Genomic DNA, 17,856 nt, shown 5'->3' on the forward strand with positions numbered 1-17,856 from the left:
GAAAGGGTACAATTAATGGGAGAACATAAGGCCAGGTTGGAATACCTACAGTGCCAGGTCACCGAAGCCAAGAGCAGTGAGTTGAGGTTGCGGGAAAAGAACGCCCGTCTAGCGAGACAAGTAAGAGAGCAGGAGGAGAAAGTAAAAGAAGTAAAGGCAGCCTATAAGTTAGAGAGCGAACAGGGGTTTGAAGATGCAGATCATGGCCCCTGCAAGGAACAGATAGAGAATCTGAGCCTGGCCCTGAGGAAGGCAAAGGGCATGGTGTGCCTCATAAGCCCGAAGGCAGGCCAGGCGGATTTTAAAGGGAACGAGGGGAGAACGGTTCAGACATCACTGGTAGTGGCAAGGGACGACCCGATTGAGGAACAGGAGGTCACACGACCACCACCCGTAGCGCCAGGTTTTAGCGAGGTCTGGCGGCAAAGGGGGGTGGAGTCAGGGGTAGAGGCAGAGGTGGAACAACCCCCGCAAGAGAGGCTGGAGCCGGGACCAATGTGCCCAGCCCGGCATCGGAGGTTTGGTCCACCCGTAAATGGCGACGACGAGGGACCCCTCCAAAACCAGTTCGTACTACCCTATAGCACCCAACAGCTTAGGGCTATGGTGAGCCATATCCCAAAGCTCTCCGAAAAAGGGGACCCCTCGATCCACTTCAGGGAAGTAGAGCAGGCAGCCAGCGTCAACGACTGCGATGGTGCTGAGCAGGCCAAAATGCTGCTATTCTCTTTGGAGAGTAGGCTCCTCCAGTCCCTCTCTGACGAGTGTAAGAAGGGGCAGAGCGGGTATGAGGAGCTCAGGGATGAAGCTCTGGAGGCCATGGGGATGAATGAGGGAAGTCCTTTCTCCCATGTGGAGAAGACCGTGCAGCTCACAGGGGAAACCCCGCAGGCTTTCGCGGACAGGTGATGGCCGGTTTATAGGAGCGCCTGTCCTGGGGCACCTAATCGGGCATTCCTGAACCAGGGTCAGCTGGCCCATTGGCTCTGTTGCCTGGTGGCAAACAGCTTGCCACAGGTCCGGGCCAAGGCGGAAGTCTGGTTCGACCCCAAAAATCCCCAGACCACCGAACTTACGGTGATCAGACAGTTGACCCTAGCCTATAAGAATGGTAGGGGAACCAATGCACACCCACCCAACGGGAAGGTGCATGAGGTAAAAACCAGACAGGGTAGGAAGGAGTGGCATCAGGAAGGGAATAACACCCCCAACAGAAAGCTGAATTGCTACGGGTGTGGGAAGGATGGACACTGGAGGAAGGAGTGCAAAAACCCTTGGAAAGATAACAAGGGAAAGAATTCCACAGCCCCAGCCCAAAAGGCAGAGGCAGGAATCCCTCCCGCCGCGGTCGAGTCATTTTTGGACACCATGAGGTCCTTATTGACTGGCCACGGGAGAGTAGCAGCCGCTACCGGTGCTCTGACCCCATCAGCCCCATCCAACCCACAGCCCTGACTAGAGCCAGCGCAGCCTGTTTACCTGTGTTCCCTTCAGTACGATGAATGGAAGAGACCCCTCGTGGAGATGGAGGTAGAAAAGGTGAAGGGGACCTATCTGTTGGACACGGGGGCATCATGCACCATGGTCCAGTCAGCTAACCCCACCACCTCACCTCTATCTAACGGGGTCCCATACAGTCTGTTGGGATTCACAGGCAAAGAACAGGCCGGCTCGTTTTCCATCCTGCTCGCCATTCGTTTAGGACCACTCTGTTCTAAGTGGACCTGTGTCCTAATGAAGTGGGAAGTGGAGGGTGGAAGAGGGGTCCTGGGAGCCGCCTTTATTGTAAGCCACGGGATCCTGGTGGATTTAAGAAATCATTGCCTATGGGGGGCAAGTACAGGAAAGGACGGCGAGGTAGTAGTAATCTCAGGGAAAGAAGGGAAGGGGACCCTGTGCTCCATGAAGCCCAAAGAGGGTTACAACCTCGAGCTCATGGTCAGTAATACCCCAAAGGAGTTCCAGGCATTTGTGCAGGCCCACCTAGCCACATTTGCCACACACAAACACGACTGCGGGAGGGTCAACGGGTTTGAGGTCAGCGTAGACGGGGACCCCATGGCCCGACCACAGAAATAGTATAACTTCCCCAGGGAAGCGGAGCCAGACATGGAAGCAGCCATGTCCTCCTTAGTACAGCAGGGGGTCCTGAGGCCGATAGCCACCCACATAAACTCTCCACTGTGGCCGGTTAGAAAGCCGGACAATTCCTGGAGGGCCACGGTGGACTATCGGGTGCTCAACAGTAACATCCCAGGCTGTGCACCCACGGTAGCAGCAGTTGCCGACCTGATAGGAAGTATCCCAGCATCCGCGACCACTTTCACGGTGCTGGATATTTCCAATGGGTTTTGGTCCATGCCTTAAAGGAGGGAGGATCAGTACAAGTTTGCCTTTACTTTTAAAGGGCAACAGTACACATGGAACTGTTTGCCTCAGGGCTTCCACAACAGCCCCAGCATTTTCCATCAGTGCATGGCAGACAGTTTAAAGGAGTTCAGCCAGCCCAGGCAGTTGGTGCAATATGTGGATGACCTGCTTCTCTCCACCGATTCGAGAGAGGAGCATGGCCCACTACTGGCCGAACTGCTGGAGCTGCTCGGACAAAAGGGTTTTAAAGTAAACCCAAAGAAAGCGCAGATTGGCCAGCAGGAGGTGAAATTCCTGGGCCTGAACATACACGCTGGAGAAAGGGCCATAGATAAGGCTAGGAGGGAAGCGGTACAGGAGTTACCAGTCCCCAACACAGTCACGGGTGTGAGGTCGTTTCTAGGGCTAACCGGGTACTGCAGAGACTTTATTGAGGACTATGCAGCAACAGCAGCCCCTCTGCTCCGACTCCTACACAAGGGAGTGGAGTGGGCTTGGGATAAGGGTTGCCAGGCAGCATTTGTGAGGCTCAAGAAAGACCTGCAGACTGCACCAGCTCTAGGGGCCATAGATGGGGGAAAAGAGTTATTTCTGGAGGTAGCAGCCAGCGGGGACAGCCTGAGTGCTGTGCTGCTCCAAGGGCGGCATGGCAGGCTGAGGCCGGTGGTCTAGTCCTCCAGGATACTCACGGATGTGGAGAAGAGCTACGCCAATTGTTGAGGGGCACCTCTTGGCCACACATTGGGCTGTGAAAAGATCGCTGATCTTCACAGGCACCTCTCCCATCACCCTCCTCACCCATCACACACCCACCCAGATGCTCCTGGACGGGAGAATCAAGGATGGGACAGTGAGCAGTGCCCGCATTGCTCGCTGGACCCTGCTCCTCTCACAGAGGGACCTAAAGGTGAAGGGTCTCTAAGAGCCAAAGCTCGCAGCCAACCTGGTATATCCTGGAACAGCCCACCAGTGTTCCATAGAAGGGGTTTGGGAAGTGGACATAGGTTTACAGGCCGGGAAATACACCACAGGCCGCGAGATCTATGTGGATGGCTCCAGCACGGTATCTGTGATGTGCCTCAATAATTCCGAGACTCGAAGTTAGCAGAACAAAAACAAGGCTTTTATTAACTTAGAAAGTAACACGTAAGAGAGAGAGATGTCTTCCTTCTGGAGACTGAGGCCAGACTGAAGCTAGCTTACAAACGGGGCCAGGTATGGGCGGAGCCCTACACACAGCACATTCCAGCACATTCCAGTATACAATACAGCACATTCCAGTACACAATACAATGAGGTCTGGGGGAAGGGAAATGACACTGAAACCGATCTCAGTCACAGGCAGTGGTGAATGGAATATTTCATCACAATCTGCTGGCGAGCGACTCACGGGGTGTGGAGTTTATGACCCAGCGGCAAACATTGCCCTGGCAATTAAGCTCCCCAGTACCATGAACGCCCAGCAGGCTGAACTGTCCGCGGTAGTGCACGTCCTTACACACCCCAAAATCTTCCCCACCCCATACACGATTTGCTCGGACAGCATGTTCACATACAATTCGTGTATGGAGTACTTGGCCATCTGGTCCCGCCGCAGATACACCTCTGCCGACGGGAGACCCCTCACAGTAAAACCCCTGCTGGAGAAGATCCTAGCAGCAGTGGGGGAGGAAGGGGAGGTTTTCATTCATAAGGTGAAAGCCCATTCCTCCACAGAACCCCGTAGTCAGGGCAACCAGCAGGCTGACATGCTAGCTAAGGAGGGTGCCCGCACATGCACTTTCTGGGACCCATATGGGTCCAGACCCATGGCAGCAGTCAGAGGTAGGGACGGGACACAAGGGAGTGCAGGGGTAGCTTTAGCCCCGGACCTTAAGACGGTCCAAGCCCAAGATCCCGTCCTCAAGGCAGTCCTCAGTGCAGTAGAAAAAGGGTAGAGGGTCCTTACGGCACAGCAGCCCTCTCCGTGAAAGAAGGCATGCTGTTTAGGGGAGAACAATGGGTAGTACCACAGCAGCACCGGAGGGAATTCCTTCAACTGGCCCATGAGGGTCCAGGAGCGGGGTATCCCGGGCCTGAGACCACTTGGCAGTGGGTGGAACAGGTGGGATGGTGGCCAGGACTCAGGGAAGATGACCGCGAGTTCTGCGCTGGCTGTCTGGTGTGTGCTGCTAACAACCCTGACCCCCACAAAAGGAAGGTACCTATGGGACACATCAGGAGGGTAGAGGGACCATGGCAGTCGATACAGGTCAACTACATCGGGCCCCTGCCCACCGCTCAGGGAGGCTATAAGTACTGCCTAGTCCTGGTAGATGTGTTCACGAAATGGGGAGAAGCCTTCCCCTGCAGAACAGCCACAGCTCTGGGTACAGCCAGGATCCTGGTCCGGGAAGTGTTCTCACGATGGGGGCTACCACTGTATGTGGAGTCCGGCCAAGGGAGTCACTTTACCGGGCAGGTAATGCAGAATACCCTTATGCTGCTCGGCATCGAGGGGAAGTGGCACGTGGCCCACAACCCACAGTCATCAGGGATTGTGGAGAGGATGAACAGGACTTTAAAGGAAAGGCTGAGGAAAGAGACGGTGGACTCACCTAGAAAATGGACCGAGGTCCTACCGTTAGTCCTGATGGGGATCCAGGCCAGCCAGTCAAAGGGCACGGGGTACTCCCCGCACGAGCTGATGACTGGCCGGGTTATGTGGACCCCCACCCATGTACTAGCCCCGGTGCTCACAGAAGGTCAGATCAGGGAGGTAAGCCGAGACAGGTTCACCCAAAATCTCTTCGAGCACCTTAAGCAGGTCCACGGGCAGGCGGCTGGGAACATGGGAAAGCAGCATCGGAGTAACTGATTGCTGTTAGAACCCCGAAAACACCACGAGTGGGAGATAGGGGATCAAGTCATGGTGAGGAATTTTGCTCGGGTAGGAAGTCTAGAACCGCTATACATGGGACCCTACAGCATTGCAGACAAGGCCAGCCCCATGGTATACACCATTAATATGCCTCAGCGCACCAAATGGTTCCATATTAATCAGTGTAAACTGTTTAAACCCGAGAAGAGAGAACAGCCAGTTGGGGCAAGGTCTGAGGATAGAGATCCTCAGCCTGCAGAGGGAACAAGTTCACAGACTGCACAGGCAGGTGCTGTGGCTTGTTTAAGGGGAGGGGCCATCCCGCCCACCGCTTGGGACACTCCTCCACTCTTCTGGGATATAGATGAGGAGGGACCCGAGGGCGAAGACCCCGCCCCGACCCAGGTTTAGAGGAGGAGGGACCCGAGGGCGAAGACCCCGGACCCAGATTTGGGACCTGAGAGCGAGGACCCTCAGCCTGCAGCACCAGGCTGCGAAGAGTTACCTGCCCCTAGCCCAGGTTCGGGAGAGGTAAAGCCTGAGGATAGAGATCCCCAGCCAGCGGCAGTGGTGAGCCCACAGACTGCACCGGAGGGGGCAGCGGTTCGGGTTAAAGGCCCACCAGCCAAGAAAACCCCACCCGCCAAAGTCCTTAGAAGGTCCCCCCATGGTCACCGGCTCCCCATTTTAAAAGGGCAGCCTCCAAGGTCAGAGGCAAATCTAAGGACAGAGGTCCCCAGCCAGCAGCCACAGGACCGAAGGAACAGAACAGTGCGGCCACGCCGAAGGGAGCGGTGTGCCGCAGTCCAAACAGGAATTAGGCTGGCCGCCCAGAGACGGGCGACGGATGTACATAGTTTACGTAAGTGTGATAATGTTAAGTTTGGATGTTTAGTTTAAGTTTATACGAGGTGAGGGTAGTATAAATAGTAGTAGTATTGTTAAGAGTGTTTGTATTAAGTCGAGGTCGCGAGGCTCAACTATGCTTTACCCAAGCCAGAGAATCTCCTCGGGACATGGCTAAATGCTCTTGTGTCTCTTTGCAGGAAAGGATTTCGAGATGAAGGGGGGCGTACTCCTACTTGCCCTGATAGGAATGAGCATTGGAAAGCGAGGTGACGTGGAGGACTCCCATATCTATGGGTGCTCGGGAGAGAAAGCACCAGTTGTGACTGCTGGGAGCAGCGAACAAGGCGCAGAGGAGCCCGCCATCTATTTCCATGAGGGAAGATGGCCCGGGTGGTTGGGATCTAACTCCATCCGGTACTCCAGCCAGACCGGGTTCACTTATGGGGAGGCCTCCCTCCCCTGCCCCAGCGTACAGGTTGTGGCCACACGGGTCGGGGTAACCAAGGGGAAACGCGTGTGCCTGACTTGCAGAGGACAGATTCCCCTGGGAAGGTGGTGGTGGCTCAGAAAGTTGAGCACAGACATGGGGGACCGTACGGCTGACTGGGAACGAATGGGGAACGACACCTACCGGACGGTCACAGGGACCCGAGGGGGGACGAGAGTGTGCTGGGATAAATGGTGGGAGTCGGAACAAGGAATTTATGTCTGCATGTGGGGGTCACAAAGGGCCTGTCCCACAGGCATATCTATCATCTTCTCCGCATCATGGCAGGATAAGGGGAAGGGGTGGAATGGGATTCCCAACTACACACCTGCATAGTCCCACGTTACCCAGCCCCAGTTAAAGCCACTGAGCTAGTGGCACACACCACACCCGGAAGCCCCTGCCCACGACCCAGACAGCAAGGACACACAGAGAGGGGTGCCCTGCCACCACCAAGGGACCAGGGAATGGGCTGGTACTAGTGCCGACGGAACAGGTGCTATACCAGGGGGTACACTATGCGGTAGCTTCCGTTACCCTGAACCTCACCGAGGTACACTTACCTGAGTGGTGCCCCAAAGAGATAGAACAGCTATACCAGGCCTTGTTAAAAGAGATGTTTAGGAAATTCTACGAGTTCGATTCTGCCAATGTAGACAAAATAGAACTGTACACCACACACCATGAGTTTTTTTGGTAATGCGGGGAGACAGAGAAGGGGAGCCTGGAATGATGTTTTCACAGCGTTTAACACAGGGTTTTCAGTCATCAACAGTCTGGATGACATAGAATTGCAGACACAGATAAACAGTTTAAAAACACAATTGAGGAAAATCTTGATGGTTGAAAACAAGGTAGTAGGCTCAGAGTTACACGAAGACCAGGCCATGATGGTCCATTTAAAAGAGATAATAGCTGAGCTGGAAAGACACGCCAAGACTGTGAATGCCCTCATCAGAGAGGACAGAAATGCTTCTGACCAGGCGGCACAGAACAAGGTGTGCGTGCTGTACGGGGCATGGTTGCTGGGCGAGAGCCACAGTAATCTGGAGGACTTAAAACAGGGTTTAGTCCCCTCCTGGATCAGCAACAAACACCTCGCAACCCTCCACCCATTTGAGAATGCATTAAGCCCGTGTCAACTCCGGCTAGCTTCTGAGGCCTACCCAGTCCCAGTAGATTGTGGACGTTCAAATCATACTATCATGGGTATAGTAGTAAGGATGCCGGTCATGGGTAGGACAGCCTGACCCACACCGGTATACAGGGTAGAGAACATTGGAGTCATTCAAGGGGATGCACACATCCGTTTCACAGCGGTCCCACCTTATGTCATAAAGTGGGAGCATGCTATGACAGGTACTGACCTCTCGGGGTGCCGGAGCCGGGGAGCACACATAATACTGTGTCCCCAGCACTTGAACGCCTATTCAAAACCACAGTGCGGGTTTAAAGCTGCTGGCGCAAAACCTATAAATTGTACCATGGAGGTAATGGCACAAGACCATTTTCCCCCACAGGTAGCATATATAGGAGGGGGGACATATTGTGTCACCACAGGTGCACCCCACTACCAGCATGGACAGCATAGCTGGTGTCCGGTAAGTGACAGCAGTTTCTGCTTTAAACCCGAGGCAGAAGTTCAAGTGGCCCAGGAACGAATTGTCCCCATTCCTGAACCCTCCACTGTTCACCTCATTGTAAAAGAGAATTTCACCAACCTGCAAAAATATGTAGCGCATTTCGACTACGAAATCCCCCCTCTACCAGAACATCTGACCAAGTTACTAAAAGCAGTAATAATCTCACAGAAACATTTCTACATGTTAGAGCAGAAGACAGTAGAGGTAGGGGCCAAGATATTGGACATTGGAGTTCCACCCTGGTGGGACATTTTTGAAAATATAGAGGTCCCTTCGTGGATTAGACTGGCTTCCCACATCCTCATGGTTTGCCAGCTGGGAATAGTATTGTACCTAGTGTGCACTCAGTGCAAGGGAAAAGGCAAAATACTAGAATTTTGAAACCAAAGGACGTGGAAAGAGCATTATGTTAAGGTGGAGGGAGATACACCTGTTTGAATCTTTTATTTTGTATTTTGAATAAAGATTTTTTTTTTGTGTTTTTTTTTGTTATTTTTAATAAAGACTTTGACGTGTTATATTTTAATAAAGATGTGTATGTACCAAGTGGTGCAGGGGTGTTGGACCCCTTCTGTGCTTTGATGTGAATGTAATAGAAGTTTTTACTTTGTGTATTTTGATAAACACTACACCTAAAGGGAATGGGAGAGTGTTTTGTTGTGGGTATTACTAGTTTAGGTAATACAGGGTAAGGTTGGCTCCCGAGGATCAGAAATTTTGCTCACACCTGCATGATACTGTAGTGTTATAAAGTATCACAGGGGGGTGTGTAAGGTTCAAAAATTTCTGCACAACCCCAGAACAAAAGGAAAGGTCATTTTTAAAGTGATTTTGGAACATCATAGAAGAAATCTGTAAAAAGGTCAACAGTGTGGTTGGGCCAAACAGAAGGATTTCAAAGAGTTTAATTTAAGGAAGAGATTTTTGGACTGGTTTCAGAGTTTTTGGGCAAAAAGGATTTAAATCAAAATCCCAGAAAGATTTGGCTGGTTTAAAAAGACATGTTCAACCTTGTAGGAAAAGGCTGCGACAGGAATGTGGGATTGACCTCTGCAGAGGAACAGTTTGTGTATTCGAAAGTAGCCAGACTGTCTGGGAGGAACAATAAACAAAACTCAGCCCTTATCTGGGAATTTGCATTCAATCAATAAATCAATGAAAACCCCAGCCTCACTTAAAGCCCAAACCCATTAAAACCCATGCATAAAAGAACCTGCACAGAATTTGAAGGCCTTACAGGAAAACTAAGATTAAAAGACTGTTTGAGACATTCAACACCACTTCACACCTTCTTCAACTACTCAGGAAGCTATCCCGAAACCAGTTAACTAAATGGGACCACTTAACGAGCCAGCCAAAAATCTAACAAGATTAGCAGGTTTCGTTTTAGTATAAACTAAAGACCTGTCTCCACAAGAAAGCAGTTCGTTCGATGGGTTCGATCAGTACAGTTCAGGCAGAGAATTGAAACAGCAGTCAGTGAATTGAAGTCAGCAGTACAGTTCGGACAGACACAGAAAAAGGCACAGCTCATTCGAAAGACATCAGCCTCGGGACAACAGAAGGAGAACGGAAGGAATCGCAGCAACCAAGGGCCCCACGAAACAAACAACCAACAATATTACCAACAACTCGGTAATATTGGGCCACCGCGACCAACAAGAAACCAACCTGGAAGAAACCGAAGATCTGCAAGTTTTTTCCCACTCTACAAACTATTCCTGCATTTGGTGAGCATTTCCTGGTCCTCTGGAATTCAACCTAGTTAGTATAGTGGGATTGGGAGGGGTAAGGTAATTTTGTCTATTGTCATTCTCCCTCGCATGTTCTAAAGTGTTCCCCCTTTTAAAGTGATAAGATTTATTGTGTTGTGTACATTTTCTTGTCTCAAATAAAATCCAAGTTCTTTTCACCAACTCAGTTGTCTGTTGCAATTTCATTACAACCCCCAAATAAGTCCAGGTCTAGAACCAAGGGAGTGGGAGCGATTCGAACCGCTCAAAGGAGTCAGAGGTGAAGCTGACACACACACCACCCACTACAGTGTGCTCAAGATTCCTGGGAAGCTGCCATGATGCTTTCATCCTGTGGCAGTCCAAGTTCCCTAATCGCTTCGGACCTGGAAGCAGACTTAAGGGGTGGCTGGTAGGCGACAAGGGATACCCACTGCAAACTTGGCTCATGACACCCATCAGAAACCCAACACTGAAGCTCAACAGTGCTACAATGAATGTCATATCACCACCAGATGTGTGATTGAACAGGCCATCGGCGTGCTGAAGATGCACTTCAGGTGCCTCGACAGATCTGGAAGTGCCCTTCAGTACGCACTAGCCAGGGTCTCCAGAATGGTTGTGGTTTGCTGTGCTCTGCACAACATTGTGCAACAGTGAGGCTTGGACCTGCAGGAGGAACAAGGCGAAGAGCTCAGATCCTCCTCGGACAATTTGGAAGGGGGGGGGCAGAGGAAGAAGAAAAGGAGGATGAGGAGGGCGATGCACCCCCAGCTGCTCACATTGCTGCCCAGGATGCCAGGGATGCCCTTATTAATGCAAGGTTGCACCAGTGGACCCATGTAACCAGGAAATGCAAGGGCCACTATTCCCCCTCCCAATGCCACTGATACAAAGCAGTCTTGAAACCAACCAACCGCCCCTTGAACATCCCCCCATTGGTCCCCATCAATTCATGTCATCCCATTCATCATCAAACAAGTTAGAGGGCCACTTATCACCCAACACGCAAGAATGGGCAAGACGGGAAAGTGGTGGAAAAGAATAACATTTTTGTGAGCTAAATAAAGAACAAAAACTTATCAAAACAACATTTTCTCAGACACCCATATGCATACCCTTGCACAACTACAAAGCTTTGCTCTTCCTTTTTCTGCTGCTCCTACATGGTGCAACCCCTGTGGCTTCACCAGAAGTTGAGGCAGGCTGCTCAGATCCCTGCTCTGACTGCTGAGATGCTCGTGGCCGACGTCCTCTGCATTTTGCAGCCCATGAGGGTCCCGCAAAAGACTGCCCCACCTGCACTTGTGTAGAGGCAGACTCAGCCATCGGGATATGAGGCAGCATGTGCGGTACTGACTGAGAGGTGGGCTGGGGGTGAGAAGTGGAAGCAATTTGAGTGGAGTCTCCACTTCCATGGCTCCTTTCACCAACATCCCTCTTGGGGCCCAGCCGCACTTCACTGCTATCACTGTGCTGGAGAACATTTTGGTGCAGATCAGTGCGGCCCTGTAAGGCCAAGGCTATGGTATCTGTCAACCTATTTAAGGTGACAGACATGTTGGCATCCAGAGTCTGCACGGTGGTGTTTAAGACATGCAAGGACTCATTTGATTCGAGCGTATGACAGTCCATGGTGCTGGCCACTCTATCCATGGAAGAACACATCATCTCAGTTGCCTGTGACATCACCTCTCTCTGCAATCGTGGTGAGTCCACTTTGAAGGCTTGTCAGTGCATTGCACATTGTCTGCTGCTGCTCAATGATTCTCCTCTTCATTGACAACCCCTGGGGGGGCAGCATCATTGTCCAGCTGAGCAGAGCTAGGAGAGGGCTGCGGCCTCCGGCATGGACTCTCCATTACTGTCTCTGCCACCACCATCTGATCTTGCTCACTTGTGAAGTGTGAGTCACCAGGTGAAAACCCAACTCTCTGTCTTACTGGTCCCACTGAAGTGTGAGTGTCTGAGCTGGTGCATGGTCTGCATGAGTCCTGTATCACCCTCAGAAAGATTCAGCTCCTCCGAGGACTCGTCACCCACCATGTCCACTGACTCCTGCTGCACTTGTGAAGGCCCTGTGGGAGATAAAAGACATGAATTGGTCCTGGCATGGTAAGAATGTTGCAAGTTATCATTATGAAGCTGATCATATTTTAGTTGCTGTTGAAACAAAGTCAACATGACTGAGTGCTGTATGACATGCGGGTGGCTTTTAATTAATTGTGTCAACAGGTAGCTGAGAGCTTCCCATCTCCCCATCTCCGACAGCCAGGGATGCAATAACTCCGCTGATTTCCAGTGCCTCCTCCTCTGCAATTGGGAGCTGAGTGATCTGCGGAGGGCCCCCTCCAGTTCTCTCCCTCTCCCTGGTGTTCTGTGCTCTCTTCTCCTGGAAGGAGAGAAAGAAGAGACATATGAATGAGTGTAATGGCATGTGTTCATCCGATGGATGGAGTGCATTTGGTGAGGGTGACTATGAGGGAGAGGCATGAAATTGCATAAGGATAAGGGTGAGTGGAAGTGGTGGATGGATAGATGGGGATGTGAGGAAGTGCATAGAAAAAGAAGGATGGGTGCACCTGCAAGGTAAGTGGGTGTGAGGAGTGATGTGATGCAGTAGGCTTGAGAAGGCAGAGTGCGGATGTGGGGTGACGCGCATAGCAGGACGTAGGTGAATGTGCCATTGTACTCACCTTTCCTAACCTTTCCTGTCACCACGCTCCTGCTGCTGACCTCCTCCGCAACCTCTAACCACGCCTTCTTTGTCTCAGCAGCAGGCTTCTTCCTCCCATTGCTAGGGAAGAGTAACTCTCTCTGACTCCTCACAGTCCCCAGCAGCACATCCAGGGAGGCGTCACTGAAACGGGGCACAGCCTTTGCCCATCTAGACTTCATTCTGGCACTTGCTTCTCTCTTCTTCCCAACTCCAACACCTTTGCATATTTAGAGCTATAAAAGCTGCAGCTTATGCCAGTTTGACTTTGGCAACTGGGTTTAAATGTAAACCGGCATCAAATGCTGCTGCTGATTTTTGGCATTTTTTTTATTGTAATCTTCTCAATAAAATAACACGAGGACACAAAACATGAAATGGCATATGAGAAGATAGTCAGTTGTAGGATGCTCAGGAACATTCTGATGGCTCTAGGGAGGGTGATGTCAGTAGCCTGGTAAAGATATCAATGGTCTGGGGAGAGAAGTGATAGACAGGGATATGCTGGGAAATACAGGAGCCTAGTCTGATTAGGAAAACATGCCCTTTTCCTGTTACTTTGAAATGTGAGTTGTATTTCTCTCTTACAAAGCAACAATGGAAACAATGATTGAATACATTGGGGTAGAATTTCCACAGAGTTCTCCTGATCTCCTGCCGTAACTTTGGGGGAAGATCGCTGAACCCTACAGCCATTTACGCCATTTCTCTCGGGTTTCTGCAGAAGAGTAAGAGAACCCCCGTGGCAATTCCAGGTGTTTGTTACTTCATTGATTTCACAAAAAGCAATAACATAAATGGAAAATAATGTATTGGCGAGTTTTAGCTGGTTAAACTTCAGCAGTGACCTGGCACACACATGGGGGCCCCTAACACTTGACTATTATCAACCCGGGCTTCAGCTTTCCAGACTTAGTTAAGTAACATGTTCCTACGGGGATAGAACACGCCCTCCATAATGGGCATATAAAAACTGTTCCTGTTTGGGCTTCTCAGTGCTTGGTTTGAACATTCTTAAACATTATTTTCCACACATATCAAACACCTTGAACAAAGAAAAATGAGTCAGCATCTATATATATATAGATGCAGAATAATCTTTTGTAAATTCAAGAGCAATCTGTTGTTCTTCAATATTTAAATATTTTCAAATATGATGCCATGTAATCCTGTCTAGGAGGATTTTGTTTTGGTATTTCATGCTGAATCATTTTTGTTTTTGTTTTACAGTTTGAACTGACAATAAATATTCATACCTCATCATTTAGCCTTTTGATCTGCTCCTTTGTCTCTTCAGCTTTAGCAGCCAGCATGGCAGGAGTAACTTGATCAAAGACTGTAAACGTCAAACAATAATTGATCAACCCTCTGCTGTCCTCCAATCCAGTGGCACCCTGCACTGATGATTATATTTACAACTGCAAGTTGAATTACCTGAAAGTACCAGCATTTTTAAAATAATTGATCTGGAGATTTAAAATAAATGGTGGGTGGGGTTTTAACACTACCCACTGGGCGGAAACCGGGCCAGTATGCCGTTAAAATGCCCGTGTTGCCTACCTGCTGATTTACCACCTGCTTCGTGCTGATCCTGATTTTAACCTGCTCTTCTGAGCAGTTGGCAAAGGCAATCACTTGAAGCTGGCGGAGCCTCTCTTTAAGTATGCAGATCGGGTCCGATGAATTAATCGGGCCCCGATTGCAATTTTACCTCTTGCTTAAGTGGGGAAGCCACTGTAACGGGAAGGGAGCGGGGACCAGAAGAGGCCATTTAACGTAGGTTTTTATGCTTGTCTTGGAGTGCTCCTCTGGCTACCAAATGCAGGAAACTCTCTTTATACCGGCACCTAAATAACCGTAAATCTCTCTTAACCGGCAAAATTCAGGAGTAGGTTCAGATAAGTTTTACTTCATATTAGTGGCCGTGTAACCGGGGTTCCTGGATCTGTGGCCGTGTAACCGGGGTTCCTGCACCTGTTGCCATGCAACAGGGATGCCTGGATCTGTGGCCATGTATGGGGCTCTCATACCTTAATAAGTAAAGCTCTCTGTAATCCAGACTTTTTGATCAATCGGCACAATACCGGTCCCGTCGGTGCCGGATAAAAAAGCGCTTCCTGTGGTAAGTTTGCATTTCTCCTGCCCTAGCACTTCCCCCGCCCAGTTTCCTCCCACGAGAGATCCCTGAAGCATTCCCCCTGTGACATGCCTTCCTGCTGGCGAGCCTTCCTTTGGTGCCGGCAGCCTAGGGCTGCCCGAACTTCTGTTTCTGCCTGCTGACTAGCTGCTGATTTACACCCATTTCAGGCAGGCAGCTGACTGGCAGCATACAGATAAGGCCCAGGAATTAAAATTGTTTGGGATTCACACTGCTGATATAGGGTGTGTTTGATGCTTTCCTCACCCCCACTCACCCGAATCCCACTCCCAGTTAAAATTTCCCCTTTTGGAGCTGAAAGACTAATCTGATGTTTATTTTTTTCAGCAAAAGTAGATACACTGGCTGGGATTGTCATCTCTGGCAGCAGCATTGCCGGATGTGTGGCAGGAGGGCGGGACTTCCAGTTGCCCTCCAAAACTTATCCTGAGTCTGGCACATATCAAATCCTGAGCCTGGCTCAGCTTAATGGAATATTTTTGACAGGCTCTGGTAATGTACTACTCACAGCAGCTTCAAGGGCTTACCTGCTCCTCTTTGTAAATAATAGTGGGGACCTTTCCTGAATCTTGCCTGTGGTCAAGAGTGCACCAATCACCCGATGATTGTGTACACGTGTGGGTCTCAGGTGAGAACAGGATCAGGATGTTCTGCACTCAAAAACCTGACAATACTCACTATAGAGGCTCACAGATGAGCATTGTCACTTGTGCAAGGTGTATCAGTGTGCCCAGGGCCTGTGGGACCAGCCACAGCAAAGGGTACAGAGGGGAGAAGGGAAGAAAACTGACAGAGAAAATTAGCAAAATAAATCATTAAAAAAGAAACAATACTTTTCAGCTGACAATGATTCAAATCACTAAAATATAGGAGGTAACTTTTAAATTTGGTGGAAGCAGAACACTGTGGTATCGGATTCGTCACCAGTTATATGCCCCATTCCATTTTCCTTTTGATTGTGAAAATGTTAGTTACTGAGAAAAAAGGCAGACAACATTTTTTTCAAAAAATGATTTTGAATAATTCAATAAGTTCATCAATAAATCGTGACAGCGAAATGTTTACATAGGGATTTCCTATTATAACACATTGACATGTTTAGGCAAGGTTTCTCCACTATAAATTTTACATAGTCTATTTCCATTGTAAATGTTGGGTTGGCATAAAAAATATTACAGGAGTAATGGAGAGTAAGTACACGCCATAGGGAATTTAAAAAAAATATGTACAGATATAATTGAGGAATACAATTCTATTGGTTCACATATGAACATAATGACATACATTACCTTTTGCAGTCGAAAGTCTGAATGATTCTTGTCCCATATTTTCAGTGCAGAACTCAAACCTTTCGTTCCCGATTGAACTTTTCTCATCTTCAATGCCATCAACAATTCTACAAAAATTAATACTCAGTTGTATTATACAATAATACATATATACAATATATACAATGGAAAATTTGAATGACCCATTTCATGTGTGAAAAGTAGTACTTAAAGATATAGCTCCAGTGGTTGTACATCAGTGCAGTGATTTACATTAACAGTTACTTTTCACTTAGGCTAAGTGACACTAAGCTACTAAACCACATCAACACTTATCGCTTAAATTAACCAAGAAAACCAATTACTTCAAATTGTCATTGGTGTTTCTGGTGAAAGCCAGACTAATGCACTGTTTAGCATCCACAGCCGCACCGTGCATTAGGCCACAGTGCCCAGTATTATCCATATTCCAGAATCAATCATTCCAACATTTATTAACCTTTACAGTGTGTGGTGGAGCTGTGTTGAATATATTTTGCCTTGGTTAAAGTGTATGGTATGTGGCTTGGACTTCTGACCTGTGCCTTCCTTCTAAGTGTTCCCCTAGTGGAAGAAGGAAGTAAGGTTGATCACTGTTGGGTGTCAGTGTCTAGCTCTAGGGATGGAGGTGGCCCCGTATCTCATTGTGCTGGGGCAGTAGATAGCCCTACGGCTTTTTAATGCAATGTTTGCCTGGGCCTGTATGCTCGGTGATACATCTGCAGTTATTTGAATGGGCAGCTGGGTGATACAGACATGGATTCACCCTGACAGGCACCTGCATTATCTGTGCCAGTTCCTGCCATTCTCTGCTCCTAGGCATTCCTTCAGCATGTCCTGAGATCTCTGTGACTACAGACCACTGGGCAGCAAAGAGGTTGTTGAAGTCCTGCATTATCGAGTTCCCCAACATTTTGAATGTAGAGAGAACAGACTGCTGAAATTGGAGCCCAATCTACAATCTAGTCATAATATTTATTCAGAAATCTATGGAAAGAAAAGAACTTGCATCTATATAATACTTTTCATGACCTCAGGATGTGCTAAAGTACTTTACGGGCAATTAATTACTTTGGAAGTGTTGTTTTGTAGGGAAACTCAGCAGCTAATTTGGGCAACGTATGATCCAAAAAACAGCAATGAAGTGAATAACCAGTTAATCTATTTTAGTGAAGTTGGCCAAGGGAGGAATGGTGGGGCGGGGGGGGGGAAGATTCACTCAGTATTGCACTGTAGTTTCAGCCTGGATCATGTGCTCAAATCCTGTGAGTAGTGTCTGAACCCAGAATCTTCTGACAGAGGAGAGTACTACCAACGAGCCAAGGTCATTTTTCAGGCGGAGGTTAGGACCTCAACCTTAGGGCTGTGGAGTGAGCGCATTCTCCATGATGATCTGTAGCTCAACCAGATGGTCATGCAGCACTGCACAGATAGTCTGTGGACTTCTCCATATCTGGCCATAGACATGCTACTTGGCACACACTCAGATTACTGCATGACCTATCAAATTCCATTTGTAGGCAAGCCTTGAGTGGTTCAACATCCCAGGGCATAGCAGCTGGAGGAGCCCTCGAGCTGGTGCAACCAGCAGGTTTTTGCTCCCTGACCTCCACCTGCACTAGTTCCAATTCATGAGCTGTGCTTCAGCAAGTGCTCCCTCCTGCAACTCATTAACTGACTCCCCAGAGTGGATGTATCTGTGCTGATGCTTGCCCCTATAGGAGTGGGTGCTC

At 49.3% G+C, this 17,856-nt stretch overlaps 1 protein-coding gene across 1 annotated transcript in view; it reads right to left on the reverse strand.

Moving 5' to 3' along the window:
• LOC147117214 (voltage-gated delayed rectifier potassium channel KCNH8-like) overlaps nucleotides 1–17,856 on the reverse strand; it is a 139,392-nt gene that overhangs the window by 38,771 nt on the left and 82,765 nt on the right. The window contains exons 5-6 of the mRNA XM_085989349.1: nucleotides 16,106–16,212; nucleotides 13,915–13,994 (exon numbers count right to left, since the gene is read on the reverse strand). Of these exons, the coding sequence (XP_085845475.1) occupies nucleotides 13,915–13,994; nucleotides 16,106–16,212 (187 nt within the window). The remainder of the gene's footprint in view (nucleotides 1–13,914; nucleotides 13,995–16,105; nucleotides 16,213–17,856) is intronic.

The sequence above is a fragment of the Somniosus microcephalus genome, chromosome 5 (genome assembly GCF_052327205.1).
Source record: "Somniosus microcephalus isolate GS21.2 chromosome 5, FLI_Smic_1.0, whole genome shotgun sequence".
NCBI classification, from domain to species: Eukaryota; Metazoa; Chordata; class Chondrichthyes; order Squaliformes; family Somniosidae; genus Somniosus; species Somniosus microcephalus.